Source organism: Anoplopoma fimbria, chromosome 2 (genome assembly GCF_027596085.1).
Source record: "Anoplopoma fimbria isolate UVic2021 breed Golden Eagle Sablefish chromosome 2, Afim_UVic_2022, whole genome shotgun sequence".
Taxonomy (NCBI): domain Eukaryota; kingdom Metazoa; phylum Chordata; class Actinopteri; order Perciformes; family Anoplopomatidae; genus Anoplopoma; species Anoplopoma fimbria.
The window spans coordinates 3,842,006-3,865,235 of NC_072450.1; the positions used below are offsets into that span (position 1 = coordinate 3,842,006).

The 23,230-nt window shown below is 40.1% G+C and overlaps 1 protein-coding gene across 1 annotated transcript; it reads left to right on the forward strand.

Annotated features, from left to right (window-relative positions):
- The first annotated feature begins 588 nt into the window (after positions 1–588).
- jph3a (junctophilin 3a) lies at positions 589–16,899 on the forward strand. Its single transcript, XM_054619020.1, is given in 8 exon segments — positions 589–970; positions 9,626–10,108; positions 10,111–10,405; positions 11,695–11,819; positions 13,352–13,511; positions 13,513–13,641; positions 13,643–14,594; positions 16,819–16,899. Coding segments are annotated over 8 exon segments (2,607 nt in total).
- Positions 16,900–23,230: the final 6,331 nt, after the last annotated feature.

The window sequence follows — 23,230 nt, forward strand, 5'->3', positions numbered from 1 at the left end:
GTGCGGCAGCGGATGTGTGGATGCTGTAATGTCAGATTGAGCTGAGCTCGGTCGCTATAGCTGCTGCCTCCACCACCTCCTCCACCTCCACCACCACCGACACCACCACCGCCGCTCTGTGGCCCTCTGGGACTTCTGGAAAAGCCTAGGCCTCGCCTGTCTGGAGCGCCCCGCTGCACCGGCTGAGGCTGACGGGCCGGGCGAGCTCCCCGGCTGCGAGGCTGCGCGGAGCAGGAAGGTGGAGGAGGAAGTGGAGGAGGAGGAGGATGAGAAGCACTCTGAGCCTGCATGCCCATGGGAAGCAGCATGCACAGCAGCTGCGTTCGTCACTCCAGACCCGTCGCTGAGGCTTAGGCTGCTTCTCCATCGCGAGGCGACGCTGTTCGGGTCGCGTCCTGCTGCTTTTAAAACGTGGAGCTGGTGTTTCTACGTCCTAAACTAACAGGAGAGGGAGAGTCGAGGCCCTGCAGCTTCATGCTACCAGCTTCAAACGGGGCCTCCTCCCTATTTTGCTCCTTCTGAGTGAACCGGACCCTTGTTTTTTCTCTTTCTTGACGTTCTAAGGATTTGCCGAGACCTGTTTCATGCATGTCCACTGGAGGCAGGTTTGACTTTGATGACGGGGGGTCGTACTGCGGGGGGTGGGAGCAGGGTAAAGCCCATGGACGAGGGGTCTGCACGGGGCCCCAGGGTCAGGGCGAGTACGCCGGCGCCTGGAGCCACGGCTTCGAGGTCTTGGGCGTGTACACGTGGCCCAGCGGGAACAGCTACCAGGGCACCTGGGCGCAGGGCAAGCGGCATGGCATCGGCGTGGAGAGCAAGGGCCGCTGGGAGTACAGAGGGGAGTGGACGCAGGGGTTCAAAGGTCGCTACGGGCAGCTGGAGAGCACGGCGAGCGGGGCCCGGTACGAGGGGACGTGGAGCAACGGGCTGCAGGACGGATACGGCACTGAAACCTACTCTGATGGAGGTAAGGATGCTAGAAAACTCTGTTTCTGCAAAGGAAAGCTCACATGTCAGAACCCCTTTAACTTCTCACAAAAACAGTTCAGAGATCAGATTTAGTCCCGTTTGACTAAATGATTAAAACATCTCTACTCTCGTTACACAAACTGATATAAATACTAAATCCACTGTATCACATCTCAAATGTAGGCTACATGAAAAACATATAGGTCACATCCACATGCTGGATTCCTGAGCAGGCCTACCGGGCCGAGGGGCCCTCTGGCTCAGGGGGCCCGTGTATTGTAAAGTATTTAGTATAATATATAGTATGTGTGGATGTGTTGTGGCAGGAAGCTTTAGACAAGAGTCCGACAGCTTCTCTTCATCTCCAGCATGAACTCAATATTCAGTATTACACAAAGTTTATGAAATTTAGCTGAAGTTTTTCAACCAGAAGCACCTGAGGGTTTCGACTCTACCTGCAAAATGCAAAAGAAAGAAATTCAAACGACTACAAAGACACACAAAACAACTACAAAGATATGTAAAATGACTACAAAGAGACACAAGATGGCTACAAAGTGTCATATCATGAATAATAAGAGACACAAACCAACTACAAACAGAAACAAGAGGAATTCAAAGAGACACAAGATAACTGCAACATGACAAATTGACTACAAAGAGACCGATGATGACTACATAGAGACACAAGATCACTACAAAGAGGCACAAGATGACGAGAAAGAGACACAAAACAACTACAAAGAGACACAAAACAACTACAAGGAGACACAATGAATACAAAGCGTCACAAAATGACTACAAGGAGACACACAATGACTACAAAGAGTCACAAGATGACTTAAAAGAGATACAAGGTGACTACAAGGAGACACAATGAATACAAAGCGTCACAAAATGACTACAAGGAGACACACAATGACTACAAAGAGTCACAAGATGACTACAAGGAGACACACAATGACTACAAAGAGACACAAAACGAATACAAGGACACACAATGACTACAAAGAGTGAAAAGAGTACTACAAGGAGACACAGGATGACTACAAAGAGACACAAGACGACTGCAAGGAGACACACAATGACTACAAAGAGATGCAAAATGACTATAAAGAGACGCCATGTCTCTTTCGTTCTGGTTGTCTTGCTCCAGTGTAGTAGTAGTTTGGGGCCTTCTATATGTCGGTGTGCTCATTGCTTCATAATCAGTCTGAGGAGGTCTGTGGTCTCCGGCTGTCTGATCAGCGTTTATCGTTATTATCGTTAATATAAAAACAGGCCGTGGATGTTGAGAAAAAAAGAAGGTGTTTCTAATATTAGAAATTAAACCATGTTGAAGTCTCATCACTTCGCCTGTTTAGACGCACACAGATTTATTAAAAACACACCTTCGCCGCTCTCCCCTCTGCAACACACCCCTCTGTCGCCATGGTAACGCGGAGACAGCGGGTCAGCGTGTCACTGGAGACCAGCTCGCGGCTCTCCTGCCTCCCCGATTGGCTCTCTGCCTCCGTCAGTCTCGTTTGTAGAATCTAGGCCGTTTGATAACCGATGCTGCCCCGGCCTGCACCGCCCGCCTCCGAGCGCCGCGCGGGACCCGGATGATGGAAGCCAGGTCAATAAGTGATGCAGGTGGAATGAAAACACGGTGTGTGTGTGTGTGTGTGTGTGTGTGTGTGTGTGTGTGTGTGTCTGTGCTGCATTGCTGCATTGAAGGTGGAGGTTGTTTAGCGAGAGCTGGAGGTGGAGCTGGAGGTGGAGGTGGAGGCTCACAGCGCGAGCACTAAGGCTCACATCCTCATACCTGCTGTTATGACATGAGACGGTGAAAGATAAAGCAAAGATGGTGAAGAGAGGAAAACATAAGAATAAAAAGACTGCGTCACGCGACAGTTCTGCTGCTCTCTTCCGCTCACGTGGACGACCGCCGACAGATGAATATAGCACGCACGAGCTGACACATTTTCCACAACCCAATAAACGTCCAGGACGCTGTTTTCTACACACACACACACTGATAGGCCTGTCAACACAGCAGGTGCTTATTAAAAATGATAATAAAACCATATTATAGGCCTCATGCACCAACAGTAAGGTCCAACGTTTGGGTTTCAGCACCTCGGACAGCTCCGGATCGACACCGACTGTTTTTAGTTTGTGGAGCCTTAAAAAAAGCTTTTAAAAAGAAAATAAATGAAGTTTAATAAGATTATACACAAAAACAATTGAAGATATTACATTTGAGGGCAAAATACAGAGAATTACCTTTGGAAAAAAATGAATAATTTGAGGCTTGAGTTTGGTTCATTGAGTTTGGTTGTGTGCCCCAATTCCAGACTACACGAATGATATACAGTTTATAAACTTAACTTTTACTATTGTACTCTTTATTTTGTACCAACAGGACATGATAAAAAAAAGAAAGTAGTTTTTAGTTTTTTGAGGTACTTGAATATTTCCATTTAGTGCTTTATTAAATTTAGAAATATTGTACTTTTTACTCAACTACATATATTTGATAACTCTAATCAAGATTATAATTACATAAGTAAAATTAACTATTAAATGATTATATATTATTTGAAGTTTAGCAGTATATTAAGTAATTAAAATTAGCTCCACAACACATTTATGCATCAATAATTTTCATCCCAGAAAATAATATATGTTATTCTGAAAAAGGCCATTCTGCATAATGAGAACTCTTACTTTTGGTACTTTAAGTATATTGATGGTAATACTTTTGTACTTACTTAAACTGCTGAGTCCTTTTTCAACCTTAATTCAAACCAGACTTTAGGAGACCCATAAAAGTCAAAATGATTGAATACATGTTTTGTTTTCTCAGGTGTTTCAGTGACTGTTTAACCACCATTTAAAGTTCATTTTGATGTTTTGATGCTGTGATAAGCTCCTCTCTTTCCTTTAGCATTGCATTGTGGGAGACTAGTATCCATCAACAAGAGCAGACTCGAAAAAAAACCCATTTATTTTTATTTTTTTTGCACACTGACTGTTTTGACTTTACTTAATTCAAACAAAACACAACCTTACACCTACAAAACACAATTGCCAAATAGATCATTTTCTTCTCAAAAGCACATTTTGTTAACTATATACTAACTTTCATTTCAAAATAGAAGACATCTTTCTCTGCACACACTAACTTTACCAAAACACTGGACATCTGACTCAAAATGAAATTATTCTTTCAAAGAATAACTCTTGTTTTCACTTCACAAGGAACATGCAGCCAATCAAAGTACACCAGGTTTCAAAATACTGGCTATTGTGCATTACAAAAACTGCATAGACTTTTATGTTTCAGTTTTACAGTATTTGTGACATGCAATCCACTGTTTTTTACGCAAATTTTTTGGTTGGGAACTGTACTGTATATCCATAATGTTCTAGTTCTAAAAAGTGTGTGTACTGCAGGAGGTATAGTGTGTTTAGTACTGCAAAATATCCATGAACAAAAAGCAACAGCAAAAAGCCCAGTAAAAAGTGTTCCTTTATCTAATCCCTGTTCAGGGTTAGGCCAGTACTGCGTATCTGTGTGTGTACTGCGTATATCAGTGTGTTGACCCAGTATACCCAACATACATCAGTGTGTGTAATTATTGCGTATAGTGTGTGTAGTACTGCATATAGTGTGTGTAGTACTGCGTATAGTGTGTAGTACAGAAGCATAGTGTGTGTAGTACTGCTATAGTGTATTGTGTACTGCATATAGTGTGTGTAGTACTGCGTTGTAAATATAGTGTGTAAGTACTGCATATAGTGTAAGTGTAAGCATTATATAAATGTGTTCACTGACTGCATATTGTGTGAACTGCATATAGTGTGTGGTACTGCGTAAAGGACCGATGTTGTGCTAATAGTGTGTGTAGTACTTGAAAATGTGACTACTGCATATAACGCTTGTTAGCGACTGTGTTGTAATTCAAACTTAAATGATCATGTAGTATTGATTGATAATAGGGGGCCACCAATATGAATTGACAGATTACTTTATAATTAAATGAATGCATTGATAATTATAACTAATAATTATCAATTATTCTGAATGCTGCATAACCAGTACTTTTTTAAAGAATATGTTAATGCTATTGCTACTTTTATTTAAGTATACTTATTTATTTTTTATGCTAACACACTCTAAATACCAACTTTATAAAAGTAAAGATATGTCAGCGTTGTGTTTGCAGCTTGTTTTTCTACCCCCAAGTGGCCAAAAATCAGTTTATACTGCTTTAAAACCTGTATCGTTTAGTTTATATTGTTCTTCAGATTGCATATTCCCAAACAAAACGAATCACACTTATCTTGGGGGATTTGGGGAATTGAATAGTCAGTAATCCGGCCTTGCACACTACAAAAGTGACTAAATCAATTCTCGTCAAAAAATTAAGTATGCACCCTAAAGACATTTTTCTTTAACATGCTTGTTGATGGAAACTAGTCTGCCACAATTTAGTACACAAATTAATGTGAGGGGCTGCTCAGAGCTAGAACAAATAAATAATAATATTAGTGGATGGTGGAGAAATAGCTCCAGGAACAAAAGAAAAACAAATCTTTATGAAAAGAACATTTTGCTTTCTACTTGTGAGGTTGAATTATACTCATTGGATTAACAGTATCCTCTATAATAACAGTACGAAAGTACATTTACACTATGTATTATTCATATATATATATATATATATATATATATATATATATATATATATATATATATATATATATATATACAATTGGGACACAGTGAGTGAGTCATGCAAAAGAACAGCATGGAAAAATGTAAAATTAGGGTTTCATTTCAGCACCGTGGACAGCTCCAGCTCCACACCACATATACAACACATAACTTATATTAAAAGTAATTTTGACAGACAAGAAATACATTTTTACTATTATGAACTAACAGGAAATGATGCAGACGTGAATATAAATACATTAAAATGTTTTTACAAAGATAGCTCCTGTTTTCTGCTCACACCACAGATTCTTTGTTACTTGTTAGTGAATCTTTTTCTTCTTCTAAACGAGTTGTAAGCTACTTGTGTGCGACTTACGATACTGTAGTGCCGGTCAATACGTTCATTTAGCAGTGTGATGGAGGAAACACCCAAATTGATGTGATTTCCTCGAAGTAATCACCACACTCAAAGCTGTAATTATACAATTATACAGAGATGTGCGTTCTCTTCCCTCCAACAGAACAGAGCGGTTGTAAACATCCGCAATGTCATTGACATTTAACCACATGTGTGACTTGATTACAAATCAGCAGGAGATGCGTCTCACAGTGACCTCAGGCGAAGAGCACGACACATCTATCATTGAGAAACCGTATTCGTCATGCTTTGTCACAGTCAATCGTTCTGAATTTAATTTGAAAAGGGGCCACTAAGAAGCAGAGTGAGGCTTCTTTCTAACACTTAGATATCTGCTCACAGAGAATTATCGCCTGACTTCAATGTTAGTGTCTTTTAGCTCTTTGTTTTTGGTTTAACGACCCATTTATTGTTTTGGTTCAGCTGTTTATACATTAAAACTCTGGATAAACCTGTACACTACCTGCTCAGCATCAGAAAGACACAGTTAGAGACTAGCTGGTGAACATAGTGGAGCATTTAGCAGCTAAAGAAACTGATATTTTCATTCCGGAGTTGGAGGAGACCAAAAACAGAGTTAAAAGAGAGAGAATATTGGACTCAAATTCATCTGGTGGACACAAACACGTTCTGTGTCTGCTGGATGTGTAAATAAGAAACTGTTTGCTAACAAGTTTAGCATAAGTTTTAAAGTGATAAAACCTAAATATTGTGTTTACTGATTGTTCTGCTGCCACCACGAAGTCAAAGTAACACGACAACCGGATCTAAAAGAGCTGCGTGGGTTTACTGTAGTTTTGAATCTTGGCTTTTAATGTTAACAGTATTGTTTGCATGTTATGTACAGATTAATCCAAGAGTTAAAACGACTCTTCTTTGCTTATGAGTTGTTTGTTTTTTTGTTTCTCGATAAAACCTGCAAGGCTCCACAGGAAATAGATACATGAGGCTAAAAACATGTACTACATTCAACAAACTAAAGTCACGGTGACGATTTGTCAGTTTGGGCTGGGAACAGAAAAATATATGAAAAAGTTGGCATGAAAAATGTAAATCAATTTACTGTACGACAGGGAGCTCCATTACAGGGTGTAGATTGGATATTAATTGAATTCTAACCAAAGATTGTCTTATTTTCTAAGTCATTGTACCTCAAAGAAAACTGATTTGTTTCTGCGATAATATCATTTTCACCATCCAGACAAATAATGATCAGTCAGCCAACGTCCCTTTTAAAATATTCATACTGTGATGATATAAACTTTCTAATGATGCCATTTGTCCTTTCTTTTGATGGACTGTACTTTTAGTTTGAACTAAAAACGATTAATCAAGCGGCCCTTTGCTAAATCAGATCATGTCCTGTTCTCAGAGTCCGCCATGCTGCACCGACATGTTTTTACAGTAGCCCAGAATGGACAAACTAAACACTGGCTCTAGTGAGAGACTTTAACGTTTTTAAGATACCTGAAGGCCGCTGTAGTTCTCTGACTTTAATAATGTGAGAGTCCCAGCCGCCGTCTGCCTTCCGTTGCTCCTATATTAGTGTTATTACCGGTGAAGACGGCCTGCACACTGTCTGTTTAAATATAGGATCTGAATCATTCCTCCACTACTGAACATATCACACACAGTCGTCATCTCTTCTTCTTGTAGTATGTTTGTTTGTCTTCCTAATCTACCAAATCTTCATCAACTCCGGCACAAAGGCGTCAGATTCTCGGGATAGAAACTAGTTCTTGGACAGTATTTAGAAAGTGCATATGTACTTTTTTTTGCAGTCCAGGAAATGCCAAGTATCTGTTGTTATTCTATATTTACGTGGTTCTTTTTTACAGCTTTAATTTTGAGCCAAGATGCCTCAGTTTGGCATTGAATTATTTTTAAAGATTTTTATTCCTGGTGTAGAGAAGCAACCACATAAACCTTCACACAGAAGACGGATAGATGCATAAATGGGCCATCTGGATCTTTTCACAATACATCTACCTCACACTATAGAAGTTTGTACTTTAGGACTTTTCAGCCTTGCTAGCAGTCTGTTGGTCTGTCTGTCAAGTCTGCTGACTTGTGGATTTTTTTAAGGGCCAGCCTTGGCTTTTGGTGAAACATCTCAACAACAATTGGACGGATTATAATGGAATTTTAACTTAATACATTTCATTTTAACATTCAAAACTAGGGAATGTTTTCCAGGTAGTTAGTCAAATACAGAAGTATTGGACAAGATGATGGCGTTAGATGAAAAGATAGTAGATCACAAAAGTTTTTACAATTCATCCTGAAGGCTATAGGGTAAAATTATTTGGATCACCAAAGTAAGTAGGATTCCTCCTTTGGGGAACATGAATGTCTGACCCACATTTCCTGGCAATCCATCCTGTATTGTTAAGATATTTCCCTTGAACTACAAATGTTAACCTCATGGTGGCGTAAAAGGAAAAGTTTGTAGGGTTCATCCTCAGGGGAAAATGAATGTTCCTACAAATGTCTTTGCAATCCACTCAATAGCTGTCAAGGGAACGTAGGAAAGTCAGAATGGACTTCTTGGAAACATGAATGTCTGTATGGGTCAAGTGCCGATCCATTATGTGGATGTTGAGATATTTTACAGAAGAATTTAAAACTCTGACCTGCTCTTTGTGATGGAGGAAAGGTCGGGGAACCGCCAAACTCAATAGTATTTATCTTCTGGGAACCATGAATGTCTGTGCAAAATGTCATGGCAATACATCAAGTAGTTGTTGAGATATTTCACTTAAAATTACCAATGTCAAAGCTCGTGGTGGTGCTCTAGAGGAAAAGTTAGTAGGATTCATCCTCTGGGGAACATGAATGTCAGTGCAACATGTCATTGCAATCCGAAAATAATGTATGCTAGAGGATCACTAAATTACGATTCATCCACTGGGAAACATGAATGTCTGAACGAGTCTTGTGCCGACCCATTAGGTGAATGTTGAGATATTTTACAATCACACTCATTCTGAACAGGTAAAAACAGGTAAAAACTGGTAAAAACTGGTAAAAACAGGTAAAAACAGGTAAAAACTGGTAAAAACTTCGACCTGCTGGAGAAAATGTCAGGGAACCATCAAATGAATTAGGATTCATCTTCTGGGAACCATGAATGTTTGTGCAAAGTTTAATGGCAATCCATCCAGTAGTTGTTGAGATGTTTCATTTAAAATTACAAATGTCGGCCTCATTGTGGCACAAGAGGAAAATATAGAAGGTTCATCCTCTGGGGAACATAAATGTAATTCAATAGTTATCACAGAAAAGTAACAAAGCTAGAGGATGAATAAGTCACGATTCATCCTCTGGGAAACATGAATGTCTGATCGAGTCTTGTGCTGTTCCATTGGGTTAATATTCTACAATTCAACTCAAGTACAAACTCTGACCCGCTTGAAAGAAAGTCACCAAACTCACTAGGATTCATCTTCTGGGAACCATGAATGTCTGTGCAAAGTTTCACAACAAGGACATAAATCTGACCCTCAATGTCTCCGTTTGTCTCTCAGGAACCTACCAGGGCCAGTGGCTGGCCGGGATGCGTCACGGCTACGGCGTGCGTCAGAGCGTTCCGTACGGCATGGCGGCCATCATCCTCTTCCCCCTGCGAACATCCATAAACTCCCTCCGCTCCGAGCACAGCCACGGGGCCCCGGCTGTGCTGGAGGACGGCGCTGCCACCACGCCCACGGACGGGGTGGTGGCCGGGCTGGCCGGGAGCCCCGTGGGCCGCGGAGGGTTCGCCCTGACTGCGCCAAGCGAAGCGGAGAGGCAGAGGAAGAGGAAAGGCCGCTTCAGGCAGTCCATCCTCAGCGGCCTGAAGCTGCGGCGCTCCGAGTCCAAGAGCTCTCTGGCCAGTCAGCTCAGCAAGCAGAGCTCCTTCTGCAGCGAGGCGGGCATGAGCACCGTCAGCTCCGCGGCATCCGACATCCACTCCAACGCCAGTGAGAGCGAGCAGGGCGCGCCAGTGGATGCCACGGTCACCGAGATGTACGCGGGGAGTGGAGGAGCGACCAGAGGGCCGGCTGGGGGGTCAGCCGGAGGTCGGACGGGCTGCACTATGAAGGGGAGTGGGTGGGGAACAAGAGGCACGGGTACGGCTGCACCACCTTCCCAGATGGCACCAAGGAGGAAGGGAAGTACAAGCAGAACGCGCTGGTGAGCGGAAAGCGCAAGAACCTGATCCCACTGAGGGCCAGTAAGATCAGGGAGAAGGTGGACCGGGCTGTGGAGGCCGCGGAGAAGGCTGCAGACATCTCCAAGCAGAAAGCAGAGATCGCCATGTCCAGGTAACATGTTCACCTTTAAAGTCAATATCTATGTATTATATCTACAGTCAAAAGTTTGGACACACCTTCTCATTCAACTACTTTGAAGAATGTAAAATATAAAACATATTCTGGTTTGTTGAGCATTTGTTTGTTTACCACATAATTCCATATGTGTTCCTTCATAGTTTGGATGTCTTCAATATTAATCTACAATGTAGAAAAAAATAAAAATAAAGAAAAACCATTGAATGAGAAGGTGTGTCCAAACTTTTGACTGGTACTGTATATATATAAAATAAAAATATATATAAAATAAAAATAAAAATAAAGAAAAAACATTGAATGAGAAGGTGTGTCCAAACTTTTGACTGGTACTGTATGTCCAATATCACAAATTTGCCTTACAATCTGTTCAACATATGACATCCTCTGTCCTTGGACCCTTGCATCAGAAAATAAAAATAATCCCCCAAATAAAACCTTTAACAGTGGGGGAAGAAGTATTCCGATCCTTTACTAAAGTAAAAGTACTAATACACTGTGAAAATACTCCACTACAAGTAAAAGTCCTGCATTCACGATGCTACTAAAGTAAAAGTATGTATTAGGAAAATGTAAAAGCATCCAAAATAAAATGTTCCTTGTCAGTATAAAATGTTCCTTGTCAGTGTTTTACTTTAATAAATTATATTTCTGCTGCATTAATGTGTATGTTGCATGTATTTAACTCCTTTATATCCTGTTGGCTACTTAAATCTACATCAATGCATCATATTCTATAAGATCATCACATGTTCCTGTGAAACATATCTCTAAAATCACATGTGAAACATATCTCTAAAAAGAACAGCCTGTTTTCAGCTTTGTGTTGATGCATTTTCCAGCTGATCTAGAGGCTTTTTAAAGAGTTTATTCATCTGAAGAAGTAGGAGGATTTTTTAAACACATAAAGGAAACACTTCATCCTTCAGTTCATCACAAACATTCAACATCAACACATCTGGAGATACGAGGTTTTACCTGAACAGGAAGGGGATGAAAAACTGTCATCTGAGGAGAAACTAAAGCTGTGAGACAAATGTAGTAAAAGTACAATATGTACCTCTGAGATGTAGTAGAGTAAAAAGTACAATATGTACCTCTGAGATGTAGTACAGTAAAAAGTACACTAGTTACCTCTGAGATGAAGTGGAGTATAAAGTACACTAGTAACCTCTGAGATGTACTACAGTAGACGTATAAAGTTACATTAAATAGAGTAAAGTAAAGTTTGAGCGTGTTTGACTTCAGTGTTTCTTCCCGTTCAGGATGAGCCACGCCCGTGGGAAGGCGGAGGCGGCTGAAGGAGTGGCGCTGAAGGCGATGGAGGAGTGTCGACTGGCCCGCATCGCTGCCAAAGAGCTCTCTCCCTCCTTCCACATCTACGGGAACGGTGAGCGGACGACACAACCGACACATGCATACAGTTGCTTAACCCATCCTACACGCATTAGGAGCAGTGGGCTGCTGTAAAGGGTCCAAAGAGTGCCTTGCTCAAGGACACTTTGACATGTGGACAGAACCACCCCCGTCATTTATATGTTTTAGATGCAGAATAATGACATTTATTGGCTTCTATGTTATTCTTGTGTGAGCAAACAGATTATTTTGTATTTTGTTTGTGTATTTATTTATTCATTATTTCATTTATTATTTTAATTGCCTACTATCTTAATTTATTTGTTTTTTTATTTAAAATTTTCATATTTTTTAATTTTTAATTATGTCTTTTACTATTGCACTATGTTTATTGTCACACATCATCACCAAGCCAAATTCCTTGTATGTGAAAAGAAAAATATTTTCTGATTTTGGTATATTAACAGAGAAATTGCTGGATACTGAAATATAAAAAAATATAAATTTGCTTATAATATGCTGGTGATGTAATCTCATTGCATCTGCAACGATAAGTCGAAGTTAAATCAAGTTCCTTTAAAAAAAAGTTATTTCATTCTATTACAATACTGTTTGTGAAGAAATATGATTTTTATTCTGTTTTTTTTTGTTTTTGTTCCTTGCTAAAGTTTGGAACGCTTTTATATATTTATTCATAATCTTAATCACCACTGCAGGTGTCTGACTACCAACACTAGTGCTGGTTTATTTAGAGGCAAATTGCTGGATACTAAACTATGAATTTGCTGATAATATACTAGTGATGCAATCTCACTGTGGAGCTGCAACGATTGCTCAAATAATCAATTTGTTAAAAAAATAATCAAGTCAAGTCAAATCAAGTTCCTGTGCAAACGTTTCCACTGTTTGTGTAGAAATATAATATGACAGAATGACTTTTTCTTCTCTTTAATCAGTTTTCATTGTTTTGTTTTATTGCCCATTTCCGCCGTCTTTTATGTGGCTTCGTTTTCCCCCAGAGACCTGAGTTCTTTCAATTAGTCACAAGTCGTGACTAAATAAATAAAAAAAGACAGAAAATTATGGAAATGACAGAATCACCCTCATTATCTTCATTTAAAATCTACGTCTACGTGTTCAAGTACCTGGATTTATATAAAAAAAATATGCCATATGTGTGGATTTACAGTATGCTCAGTGTTTGCACACATATTTTGATCTCGTAATAAACTACGGAGGATTTAAATCCTTTGAGAATTTAAACTGAATCAAATGCATTCACTCAGTTAATCCTCTCTGAGCCAACGGTGACAGCAACAGATCCAGTTTGTGTGCAGCTTTGTTCTCTCCTTTTGTTTCCCTGCATGCTGATAACACCAAACACACACACACACACACACACACACACACACACACACACACACACACACACACACACACACACACACACACACACACACACACACACACACACACACACACACACACACACACTGGTGGACTTGTGGATGGATCGGTGCCAGATCTCCTGACTGTTTGTTCTTCTCTGACTGTTTTTTTTCGCAGGGCTCGAGTGTCAGAGGCCCAAACACCAGGACGCCAAGGACAAAGACCACGAGGTGATCTCCACGGGAACAGACAGTCCGGAGCTGTGCACGCCGGACACCACGCCGCCCGTGATAACACCTGACCTCAGCCCCGTGCTGAGCGTGCCCGCCTCGCCCCCGCAGCCCGCCCAACCACGCCCACCGCCCCAGGAACGCCTGCTTCATGCGCCAGAGCGCCGTGGACGACCACAACACCGCCGAGATCCAGGTGCTGGTGGAGGGGCGGGGCGTGGATCTGCCGAGGGGGGGCCAACAATTGGACCGACGACATGTATCCGGAGCGCGGGGGCAGCAGCCGCTCCACCACGCCGTCCCTCCTGGAGGAGCAGGAGGGGCAAATTAACGGCCATGAGCAGGCCCCGCTGTCCAACCACAAAACCCGGGAGAAATCCTCGTCCAATCACAAGTCCCGGGAGCACGCCTCCTCCTACAGAGCGTGGGAGCACTCCCTCTCCAACCAAAAGCCCTCCAAGCAGGCCTCTTCCAATCACAAGTCAAGGGAGTACTCGTCCTCCAATCACAAAACACGGGATCATTCTTCCACCAATCACAAGGCCTGCGAGCACGCCTCTTCCAACTACAAGCCGCAGGTGCACATTTTATCCAATCACAAAGCCTTGGAACATAACATGTCCAATCACAAGACTTCTGAGCATGCTTCCTCCAATCACAAGCCCCAAGATTATATCTCCTCCAATCACAATGCAAAGGACCACGTCTCCTCTAGCTACAACCCCCGAGAGCATGTGTACTCCAACCACCATCCGAAGCAGCACAACCCCTCCAACCACAAGCTTAACGAGCATGCCGTAATCGACCAAAGGCTGGACGGCCCCGCCGGGGGCTGGACCGCCGAGAGCACCCTTAGGTGGAGCCCCGCCCACTCGCGCCTCACGGAGCAGGACGAGGAGAGGATGAACGACTACACGGTGGACATGAGGCTCCAGTGTCCGGACTCGCAGGCGTCTCGGGGGCTGGGCCCGGAGTCCCCGGCCCCCAAGAACAATCGTCTGCGAGCCCGGAGCCTCCGACCCGTCAGAGAGGGGTCCATGGACTCTGTTCAGATGCTGGACAACCTGAATGTGGGGGCGGAGCTTGAGGAGTGGCCGCTGCACCGAGACCTCACCCTCTCCCCGCCCCTCAAGTCTCAGCCCATCACCCTGGAGCAGGAAGGAGAGCTTCTCACCCTCAAATCAAACTCAGTGAGTCAATGTGTTCGTTCAGCGAAGATCCACGTTTTCCAAAATCCAGTTAATTAACAATTCAATTCGCAATAATCGTCAAAAGGTGTCGTTTTTTTCTTACTTGCTTCCACAACTTATCGTCTTTACATTTCTATTAAACAAGTGAGATGCAACATGTCAATCAGCAATCATTAGCAGGTCAAGCTAGCAGTTTCCCCCTGCCTCCAGTCTTTATGCTAAGCTAAGCTAATGGACTGCTAGCTGTCCTACTTCAATGCAAGGACACAAGGCTTACGTCGATCTTCTCACCCAAACTCTCATCAAGACAGCAAATAATCATATTTCTAAAAATGTAGAATGATTCCTTTTAGATAATCACATAATAGTGCACTGATACATAATGTGAGTATTTCAAGAGGCGATACTTATACTTCATAACAAATCTAAATATTCATTCCACAAGCTGAGTGCACTTCTCCCTCCTTATTCCTTCTAGATGTTTGGGAAACCCAACTGTTGCTTAAAATAGGTAATATAGAGTAGTTTTTCTGTAGTTTAACAAAAAAAATCTTTACACAAGTTTATTTAAAGCTTCAAGCCACATCGTGCAGGATTTGAAAATGTTCCTTTCAGCTTCTGGCTTAATTTCTTTAACAATGACGTGTTTTGTTCTCAAAAGTATTGAATCCATTTTGTACTTTTGACTCTGACTGGCCTCTTCAAAGGCTCCTGCTAAGGCTTATGGGTACTGTAGTATTTAGAGCCGTTTAACACACCAAATTGAAGATACATATTCAAATCGGTGGCTGTAACATAAAGCCATAGTATATTACATTATCCAGGAGCTGTGTGGAGTAAATCTCATGATATTTTTATAGTAAAAGTTTAAAATGGGGACCTAGAGTGAGGACGAAATACTCCTGCAGTTGTAAATTGTGTGTCAGAGAGAACACAAAGCAAATAACATAAAGCAGAGGCTGAACAAAAAAATCATAAATTGGTACTTTTCATGTCAACTGTCTGCTTTTGCATCACAGGGGCGTCACATTTTGATTGGCAGCTTCAGTGGTGGGAGAAGAACTCAGATCTTTATTTAAATGTCCCATATTGTAAAGAAATTAGATTACAATGTCTTTTTTCATTTTAAATCAGGTGTAGTTGCTACATAAATACTGTGAACAATCCACAGAGAAATGCACACAGCCTGTTTTTATAAACTGTGCCTTTAAACGAGGCGTCAGGATTTCCGTACGGTTGTGAGGAGACACCTATACAGTCCTCGGTAGAATTACAATAAACTCCATGTAGTTGAGGCAAACAGCGATTTCCCCCGGCTACAGCGACGCTGCGAAGATGGCAACAGCGAAGGTACTGAAGATGTAAAATCGCTGACCAATCAGAGCAGACTGGGGGAGGGATTTAAAGAGACAGGCGCTAAAACGGAGCGTTTCAGACAGAGGGTTAATACAGGTACATTCAGAAGGAGAGTGTAAGAAAAATAGAGATTTTTTTAAATATGAAAGCATGTAAACATGTTCTAGTAGAAACCTTGAATAAAAGTATGACTATGGAAACGAGCACGATATGTCCCCTTTAAGTAATTGTAGTAGTATCATAGAGTAAAAATACTTTGTTACAAGTAAAAGTCCTACACTTTTTAACAGCAAAATGTAGAAAAAGTGTTAAAGTAGAAATACTTGTTGGGCACAGAGTTGTATTATCACCATATTATTGGAATATCATTACTGATGCTTTAACATGTAAGCAGCATTTTAATTGCAGTTTCAAAGTACTTTATAAACTTTATAAACTGCTAAATAGTTTAATCTATAGCACACTGTCATATTTTATAGACTAAACACTTTTTGTTTTTAAAATCTTAACCAGTAAAATAGCAACTTGGGCTGTAGGATCAAAGTAGTGCAGTAAAAACAAATAATATTTTCCTCCGTGATGTAGTGAAATAGAAGTATAACGCAATACGCAAGAAAAATACTTAAAATTGCACTAAGGTTCACATCTCCAAAATAACATGATTTGTTCTTCTGTAGGTTATTTGTGAACAACAAAATGATTCAATTAATCTATAAATTAAGGATTTAATACAACCAATACTTAATCACTTTTTGTTCTAATGTGGTTTTAATGAATTACAAATGTTTAGTCTTTTTTTCTGTTTTCTTTTTTGAATGTTTCCATTTGTACATTAACTGAATTTCTTCTCCTCTCTTGTGTCCTTTAGGGCTCCAGCTCTATCCTGGTGGTTATGGTCATTTTACTCAATATTGGAGTAGCCATTCTTTTCATTCACTTCTTTATTTAAGCTTATACAGGTATGATCTACTTAAGACTTATTGATAACTACGGTATATTATATTATTACTTACTGAGACGGACATTTCTGCCTATCGGACTGGAGCCTGACGGCCCCGAGCGACGGACAAACAGCAAGAGAGCCTTTCTATTGTTGCTGCCGGCCTTTTCACCTCTGTTGAAGCCCGTTTCAGTTCCTACGGAAAGCGACGTTCCTTTTCAGATGCTATATACGTTTTTTTTAAGCTTTGCGACCATAGAAATGAAAGTAAGAAAATACAAATAAAAAAGAGAGTGCAGCTTTAAAACTAGCGCGGTGTTTCGGGACACACGTGCATGGGTGTCCATCAGCTATACCGTTAAGTGGACTGAAGATGGCACAGGCAGTTTTTTTGCCCATTTTTCCATCACTCTATACAAGAAAATATAGCAACCCTTGTTTTCCTGGTTATCATGAGAAAACATGCTAACCAAGAGCACGGCACACACGTCATCCTCAACCCCACAGACAATAACCCTCCTTCTGCCTTTTAACCCTTTCCCCCTGTTGCCCCCCCATCCACCAGTCTCTAAACCCTCTTATTCGCACTATGCGCTACATACAGAACTATGCTGCAAGAGTAGATCCATTTTAAAGGGCTCCGTCATTATTCTTTTATTTATTCCACTACGAACTGCACACACAACCATTGCATGAGGCTGTGTGGGGTTTTCTTAAAAAGTGCATTTTCTATCCCTTTAACATCACTGTTCTGTCCTCATTTGTGCGCACACAACATCCATGGTTGTCACTTTTTTTTGTCGCACACGCTTGTGTGTGTGTCTGTGTGTGTGTGTGTGTGTGTGTGTGTGTGTGTGTGTGCCGGCAGACATTTTGGGGAACAAAAAAAATAGATAAAAACAAATAAACAGCCGCCACGCCACTTCACGTCCAAACCAAAATCACAGAATCTGACCGAAGCAGATTCATCGGCGACCAACAGCACCCATGAGTCGAAAAACCTCCAGGAACTTCCTGAATTTATTGTTAAGTGAAACACATTCGCACGCAAAATAATAAAAAAATAAAAAAAATAAAAACATACACATTTAACTGCTGACATACTGAGGAGGGTTTCCGCCTTGCCCCTTTGTACAGCCTTGAGACTGTTATGTTATAACCACTAATTCTACTATATACGTGTATGTGTCATTATTATTCAAGTTTGTTACTTTTTTGCAGTTTGCAAGACAGAGAGAATGCTGAGTGCCTCGTATTTATTCATTTTCCGTCTCGAATTTAATTTAAAAAAACCTCCCCCGACCCGAGATAATAAAACACCCAGGCTAAGAGGAGACGAGTGACCTTCGACATTAAGAAAGGTGACCCCCAACCTCCCTGACCTCCACCCTTCTTCCTGCCCAACACAAACACAAACCTCCCTCTCACCCTGAAATGGCATGCACTGTTTTGTCTCTCTCCCACTCCCCCTTTTGGACCAGTCAAAAAAAGGGAAAAATGGGGGGGTTTCTACGGTGTCATTTCCAGACACTTTTTTGGGGGCCGGATGAGATTTTTTTCAGCATGTTTGTTCAGCCTGCTCAATCTGGTGTCAGTTTGTGAGTTCTCCCTCTCGTCTCTTTTAAATTCCAGCAACACAAGGCTACGTGAGACGTGGAGAGCGGTGTAAAATAAAACGCTAGCTTTTAAAAACTCTCAGTGGATTAACCGAAAAACGTCCCCGAGTCTATGAATGATATAAAAAGAAAACTCTCTGCTACTGTATGTTTTATACTTCGCACCCAGTGGCATCATCATGTTGTGACATCATTGCATGCCCGAGCATGCTCTTTCTTACTCTTTGGTTTATGAGGTTGTTTCGAAGTTAATGTGGAGAAAATAATGAAATGTTTGAAATTAATGCGTTTGGTGTGTTTTATTGCTGCGGTCTCGTAAAGTCAATCCAATGATTCAGTTTCCTGAAGGTGGTAAAAAAACCATTACAGGTGAACACATGAATAACCAGCAAGGATTATGGTTATATTTGATTTTATATGATTTTTGAATGGGATGACGTACATCTTATTTAATTTTCTTGATAAACAAAAAAAAAACTATAAACAGTTAATCTATCAATGAAACTGTTTCTCAATACATTTGACAAAAATATGACTATATCACAATATATGTCATTATCATAATATAACATTACATACACTGTGAGAGAGGATTTTATCCATATCGCTCACAAAAAACTACATTTCTGAAAGCAATATTGGGAATTTTCCAGTGATGAATATCATTGTTATTCAAGGTTTCTGTAGCTGATAATATTACTAATGTTTGACGGAAAACAGACTGACAAATATCCTAATTAATAATTTATTTAAAGGTGCTATAATCAAGATTGGGAGTATTTCAATTGCCTCTCAAGGCCTAACAGTGCAGACTACGGTAAAAGTACTTTTCCTTACACAGCAAATACTTGTTTGCTTCTATATTAACTCTGAATGTCAAATGTAGCACCTTTAATATGTATCATTGACACGTAAACAGTTAAGACTTCTGTGTTGCAGCATCGAGCTGGTAATGGAAGCTGCACATCTGTAATCATAATGTTGATCTAAAAGGTAGTTCAACATTTTGGGAAAACAAGCTTATTTGCTTTCTTGCCTTCTGTCTGGACAGAGTCAGGCTAGCTGTTTCCCCCTGTTACCAGTCTTTATGCTAAGCTAAGCTAACAGTATGCTGGATGTAGCTTCATGTTTAACAGATAGAGGTCACAGTGTTTACATTGTGTGTACATTTTTCTCATCAGTAGTGGAGGTTGTATTCAGATCCTTTACTGAAGTAAAAGTACTAGTACAATAATGTGATAATATATTATATTATTAGCACTGATGCATTAACGTGGAGGTGGCATTTTAATGTTGTGGCAGTTAATTTTAAGTATTTGATATACTGTTAATTAGTTCTATTCTATTGTCTAATTTTTAATCAAATAAATAAAAAGTACAATATTTACCTTTGAAACGTAGTGCACTAAAATAATACACAACTCAAGTACAAGTACATTGAAATTGTACTCGCTAAAATACTGGTTTCATTACCCCACTCTGTCTATATCACTACTAATAAAATAAAAACGTTGTATACTTTATGATATAACATAAAAATATATATAAATGTATATTTTCATCATGGGATTATTATGGATATTCTTCATAATCACCCAAAAACAATAAAATAAGATTAGATACATTTCATTAATCACACACAAGGGAAATCAGGAGAAATTCAATGACAGATATGAAAGACTGACTTTTCAAATCTTAAAAGTAACGAGTCAGACACAAACACATCACAGTGAAGAGAAACTGTCTTCTTTTTGTTTGCTAATTAGGTTGAAACCTCACAGGTCATTCAGTCAGACTGCTGTGCTGTTAATTACAATAAAGTTCACCTTCTACTTCAAAGTGTGAAGACTTCCACGACAAAACAAACAACAGAATACACATTAAGAAGAAAAGCTGTTGTAACTCCAAAAACACAAGATTCGTGAGTGTTTTAATGCTCTGAGTTGATGCATTCAAGATATAAGTAAAATGTGTAAGAGGGATTTTAGTGTAGCGGGTGCAAGTATTTCATATACTGTAGAGTAGTTTATTGTACTGAAAAAATACTATTTGTTGTTGATTTTCTTATTATTTTGAAAACTTCCAGTCGAAAAACTTTATTTCAACCACAACCAGGTGTTGGGTAGTTTATTATACTGAAAAAATATATAATTTATTCTTTATTCTGTCATTACAGGTAATTGTTAATATATGGAGAGCTTACCTTTACCTTGAAGATGTGTGAAGGACACTCATATACATTTCAAAAGGAGAATAGCAGTTGTAACTCCAAAAGTATGAGATTTGTGAGATGATAACTTTAAATAACCTAAAATACTTCAAACATATTTTACTTCAAAGACCTCCAAAGCAAAATACACTTTATAAAGGGGATTAGATTTTGACTTTTAGTAATATGAGGTAAGTAAGTACCCTTTTGTACCGAAATGACGTATTCAAGATATGATAATATAGTAATAGTAAAACTATCATTTATTGCTTGTTATAGGTAATTGTTATTATAATAAAGAGCTCACCTTTTACAGGAAGGTGTGTGAAGACAGATATGCATTTTAAAGGGAAATAGCAGTTGTAACTCCAAAAGTAGGAGATTTGTGAGATGATTTTGAGGTTTAAAAATAACGTAAAATAATTCAAAGACTTCTAAAGCAAAAGTATAATAGATTTTAGAAATATGAGTTTTGTGAGTTCTCTTTTGTACCAAGATGATATATATATAGTACCAGTCAAAAGTTTGGACACACCTTCTCATTCAACTACTTTGAAGAATCTAAAATATATTCTGGTTTGTTGAGCATTTTTTGTTTACCAAATAATTCCATATGTGTTCCTTCGTGGTTTGGTTGTCCAAAAAAAAAAACCATTGAATGAGAAGGTGTGTCCAAACATTTGACTGGTACTGTATATATATAAAATAAAAATAATATATAAAATATAAAATATGAAATAAAAATAAAGAGTAACCATTGAATGAGAAGGTGTGTCCAAACTGTTGACTGGAACTGTATATAAATAAAATAAAAAATATATAAATATTATATTATATACAGTGGGTAAAAGTATTCAGACCCCTTTAAGTTTTTCACTCTTTGTTTCATTGCAGCCATTTGCTAAAATCGAAAAAAGTTCATTTTTTTTCGCATTAATGTACACTCAGCAACCCATCTTGACAGAAAAAAAATAAGAAATGTAGAAATTTTTGCAAATTTAAAAAAAGAAAAACTGAAATATCACATGGTCATAAGTATTTTCACAGACCCTTTGCTGTGACACTCATATTTAACTCACATACTGTCCATTTCTTCTGATCCTCCTTGAGATGGTTCTACTCCTTCATTGGAGTCCAGCTGTGTTTAATTAAACTGATTGGACTTGATTAGGAAAGGCACACACCTGTCTATATAAGACCTTACAGCTCACAGTGCATGTCAGAACAAATGAGAATCATGAGGTCGAAGGAACTGCCCAAGGAGCTCAGAGACAGAATTGTGGCAAGGCACAGATCTGGCCAAGGTTACAAAATAATTTCTGCAGCACTCAAGGTTCCTAAGAGCACAGTGGCCTCCATAATCCTTAAATGGAAGAAGTATGGGATGACCAGAACTCTTCCTAGACCTGGCCGTCCAGCCAAACTGAGCAATCGTGGGAGAAGAGCCTTGGTGAGAGAGGTAAAGAAGAACCCAAAGATCACTGTGGCTGAGCTCCAGAGATGCAGTAGGGAGATGGGAGAAAGTTCCACAAAGTCAACTATCACTGCAGCCCTCCACCAGTCGAGCTTTATGGCAGAGTGGCCCGAAAGCCTTTCCTCAGTGCAAGACATATGAAAGCCCGCATAGAGTTTGCCAAAAAAAAAACATGGAGGACTCCCAAACTATGAGAAATAAGATTCTCTGGTCTGATGAGACCAAGATTGAACTTTTTGGCATTAATTCTAAGCGGTATGTGTGGAGAAAACCAGGCACTGCTCATCACCTGCCCAATACAATCCCAACAGTGAAACATGGTGGTGGCAGCATCATGCTATGGGGGTGTTTTTCAGCTGCAGGGACAGGACGACTGGTTGCAATTGAAGGAAAGATGAATGCGGCCAAGTACAGAGATATCCTGGAAGAAAACCTCCTCCAGAGTGCTCAGGACCTCAGACTGGGCCGAAGGTTCACCTTCCAACAAGACAATGACCCAAAGCACACAGCTAAAATAACAAAGGAGTGGCTTCGGAACAAGTCTGTGACCATTCTTGACTGGCCCAGCCAGAGCCCTGACCTAAACCCAATTGAGCATCTCTGGAGAGACCTGAAAATGGCTGTCCACCAACGTTCACCATCCAACCTGACCGAACTGGAGAGGATCCCCAAATCCAGGTGTGAGAAACTTGTTGCATCATTCCCAAGAAGACTCATGGCTGTACTAGCTCAAAAGGGTGCTTCTACTCAATACTGAGCAAAGGGTCTGAATACTTATGACCATGTGATATTTCAGTTTTTCGTTTTTAATAAATTTGCAAAAATTTCTACATTTCTGTTTTTTTCTGTCAAGATGGGTTGCTGAGTGTACATTAATGTGAAAAAAATGAACTTTTTATATATTTTAGCAAATAAAATGAAACAAAGGGTGAAAAATTTAAAGGTGTGTCCAAACTTTTGACTGGTACTGTATATCCCAAGAGGAGCTGGAAAGTGTTGCTGGGAATGAGAAGGTGTGTCGTTTGAGGACCCTCCTTAGCA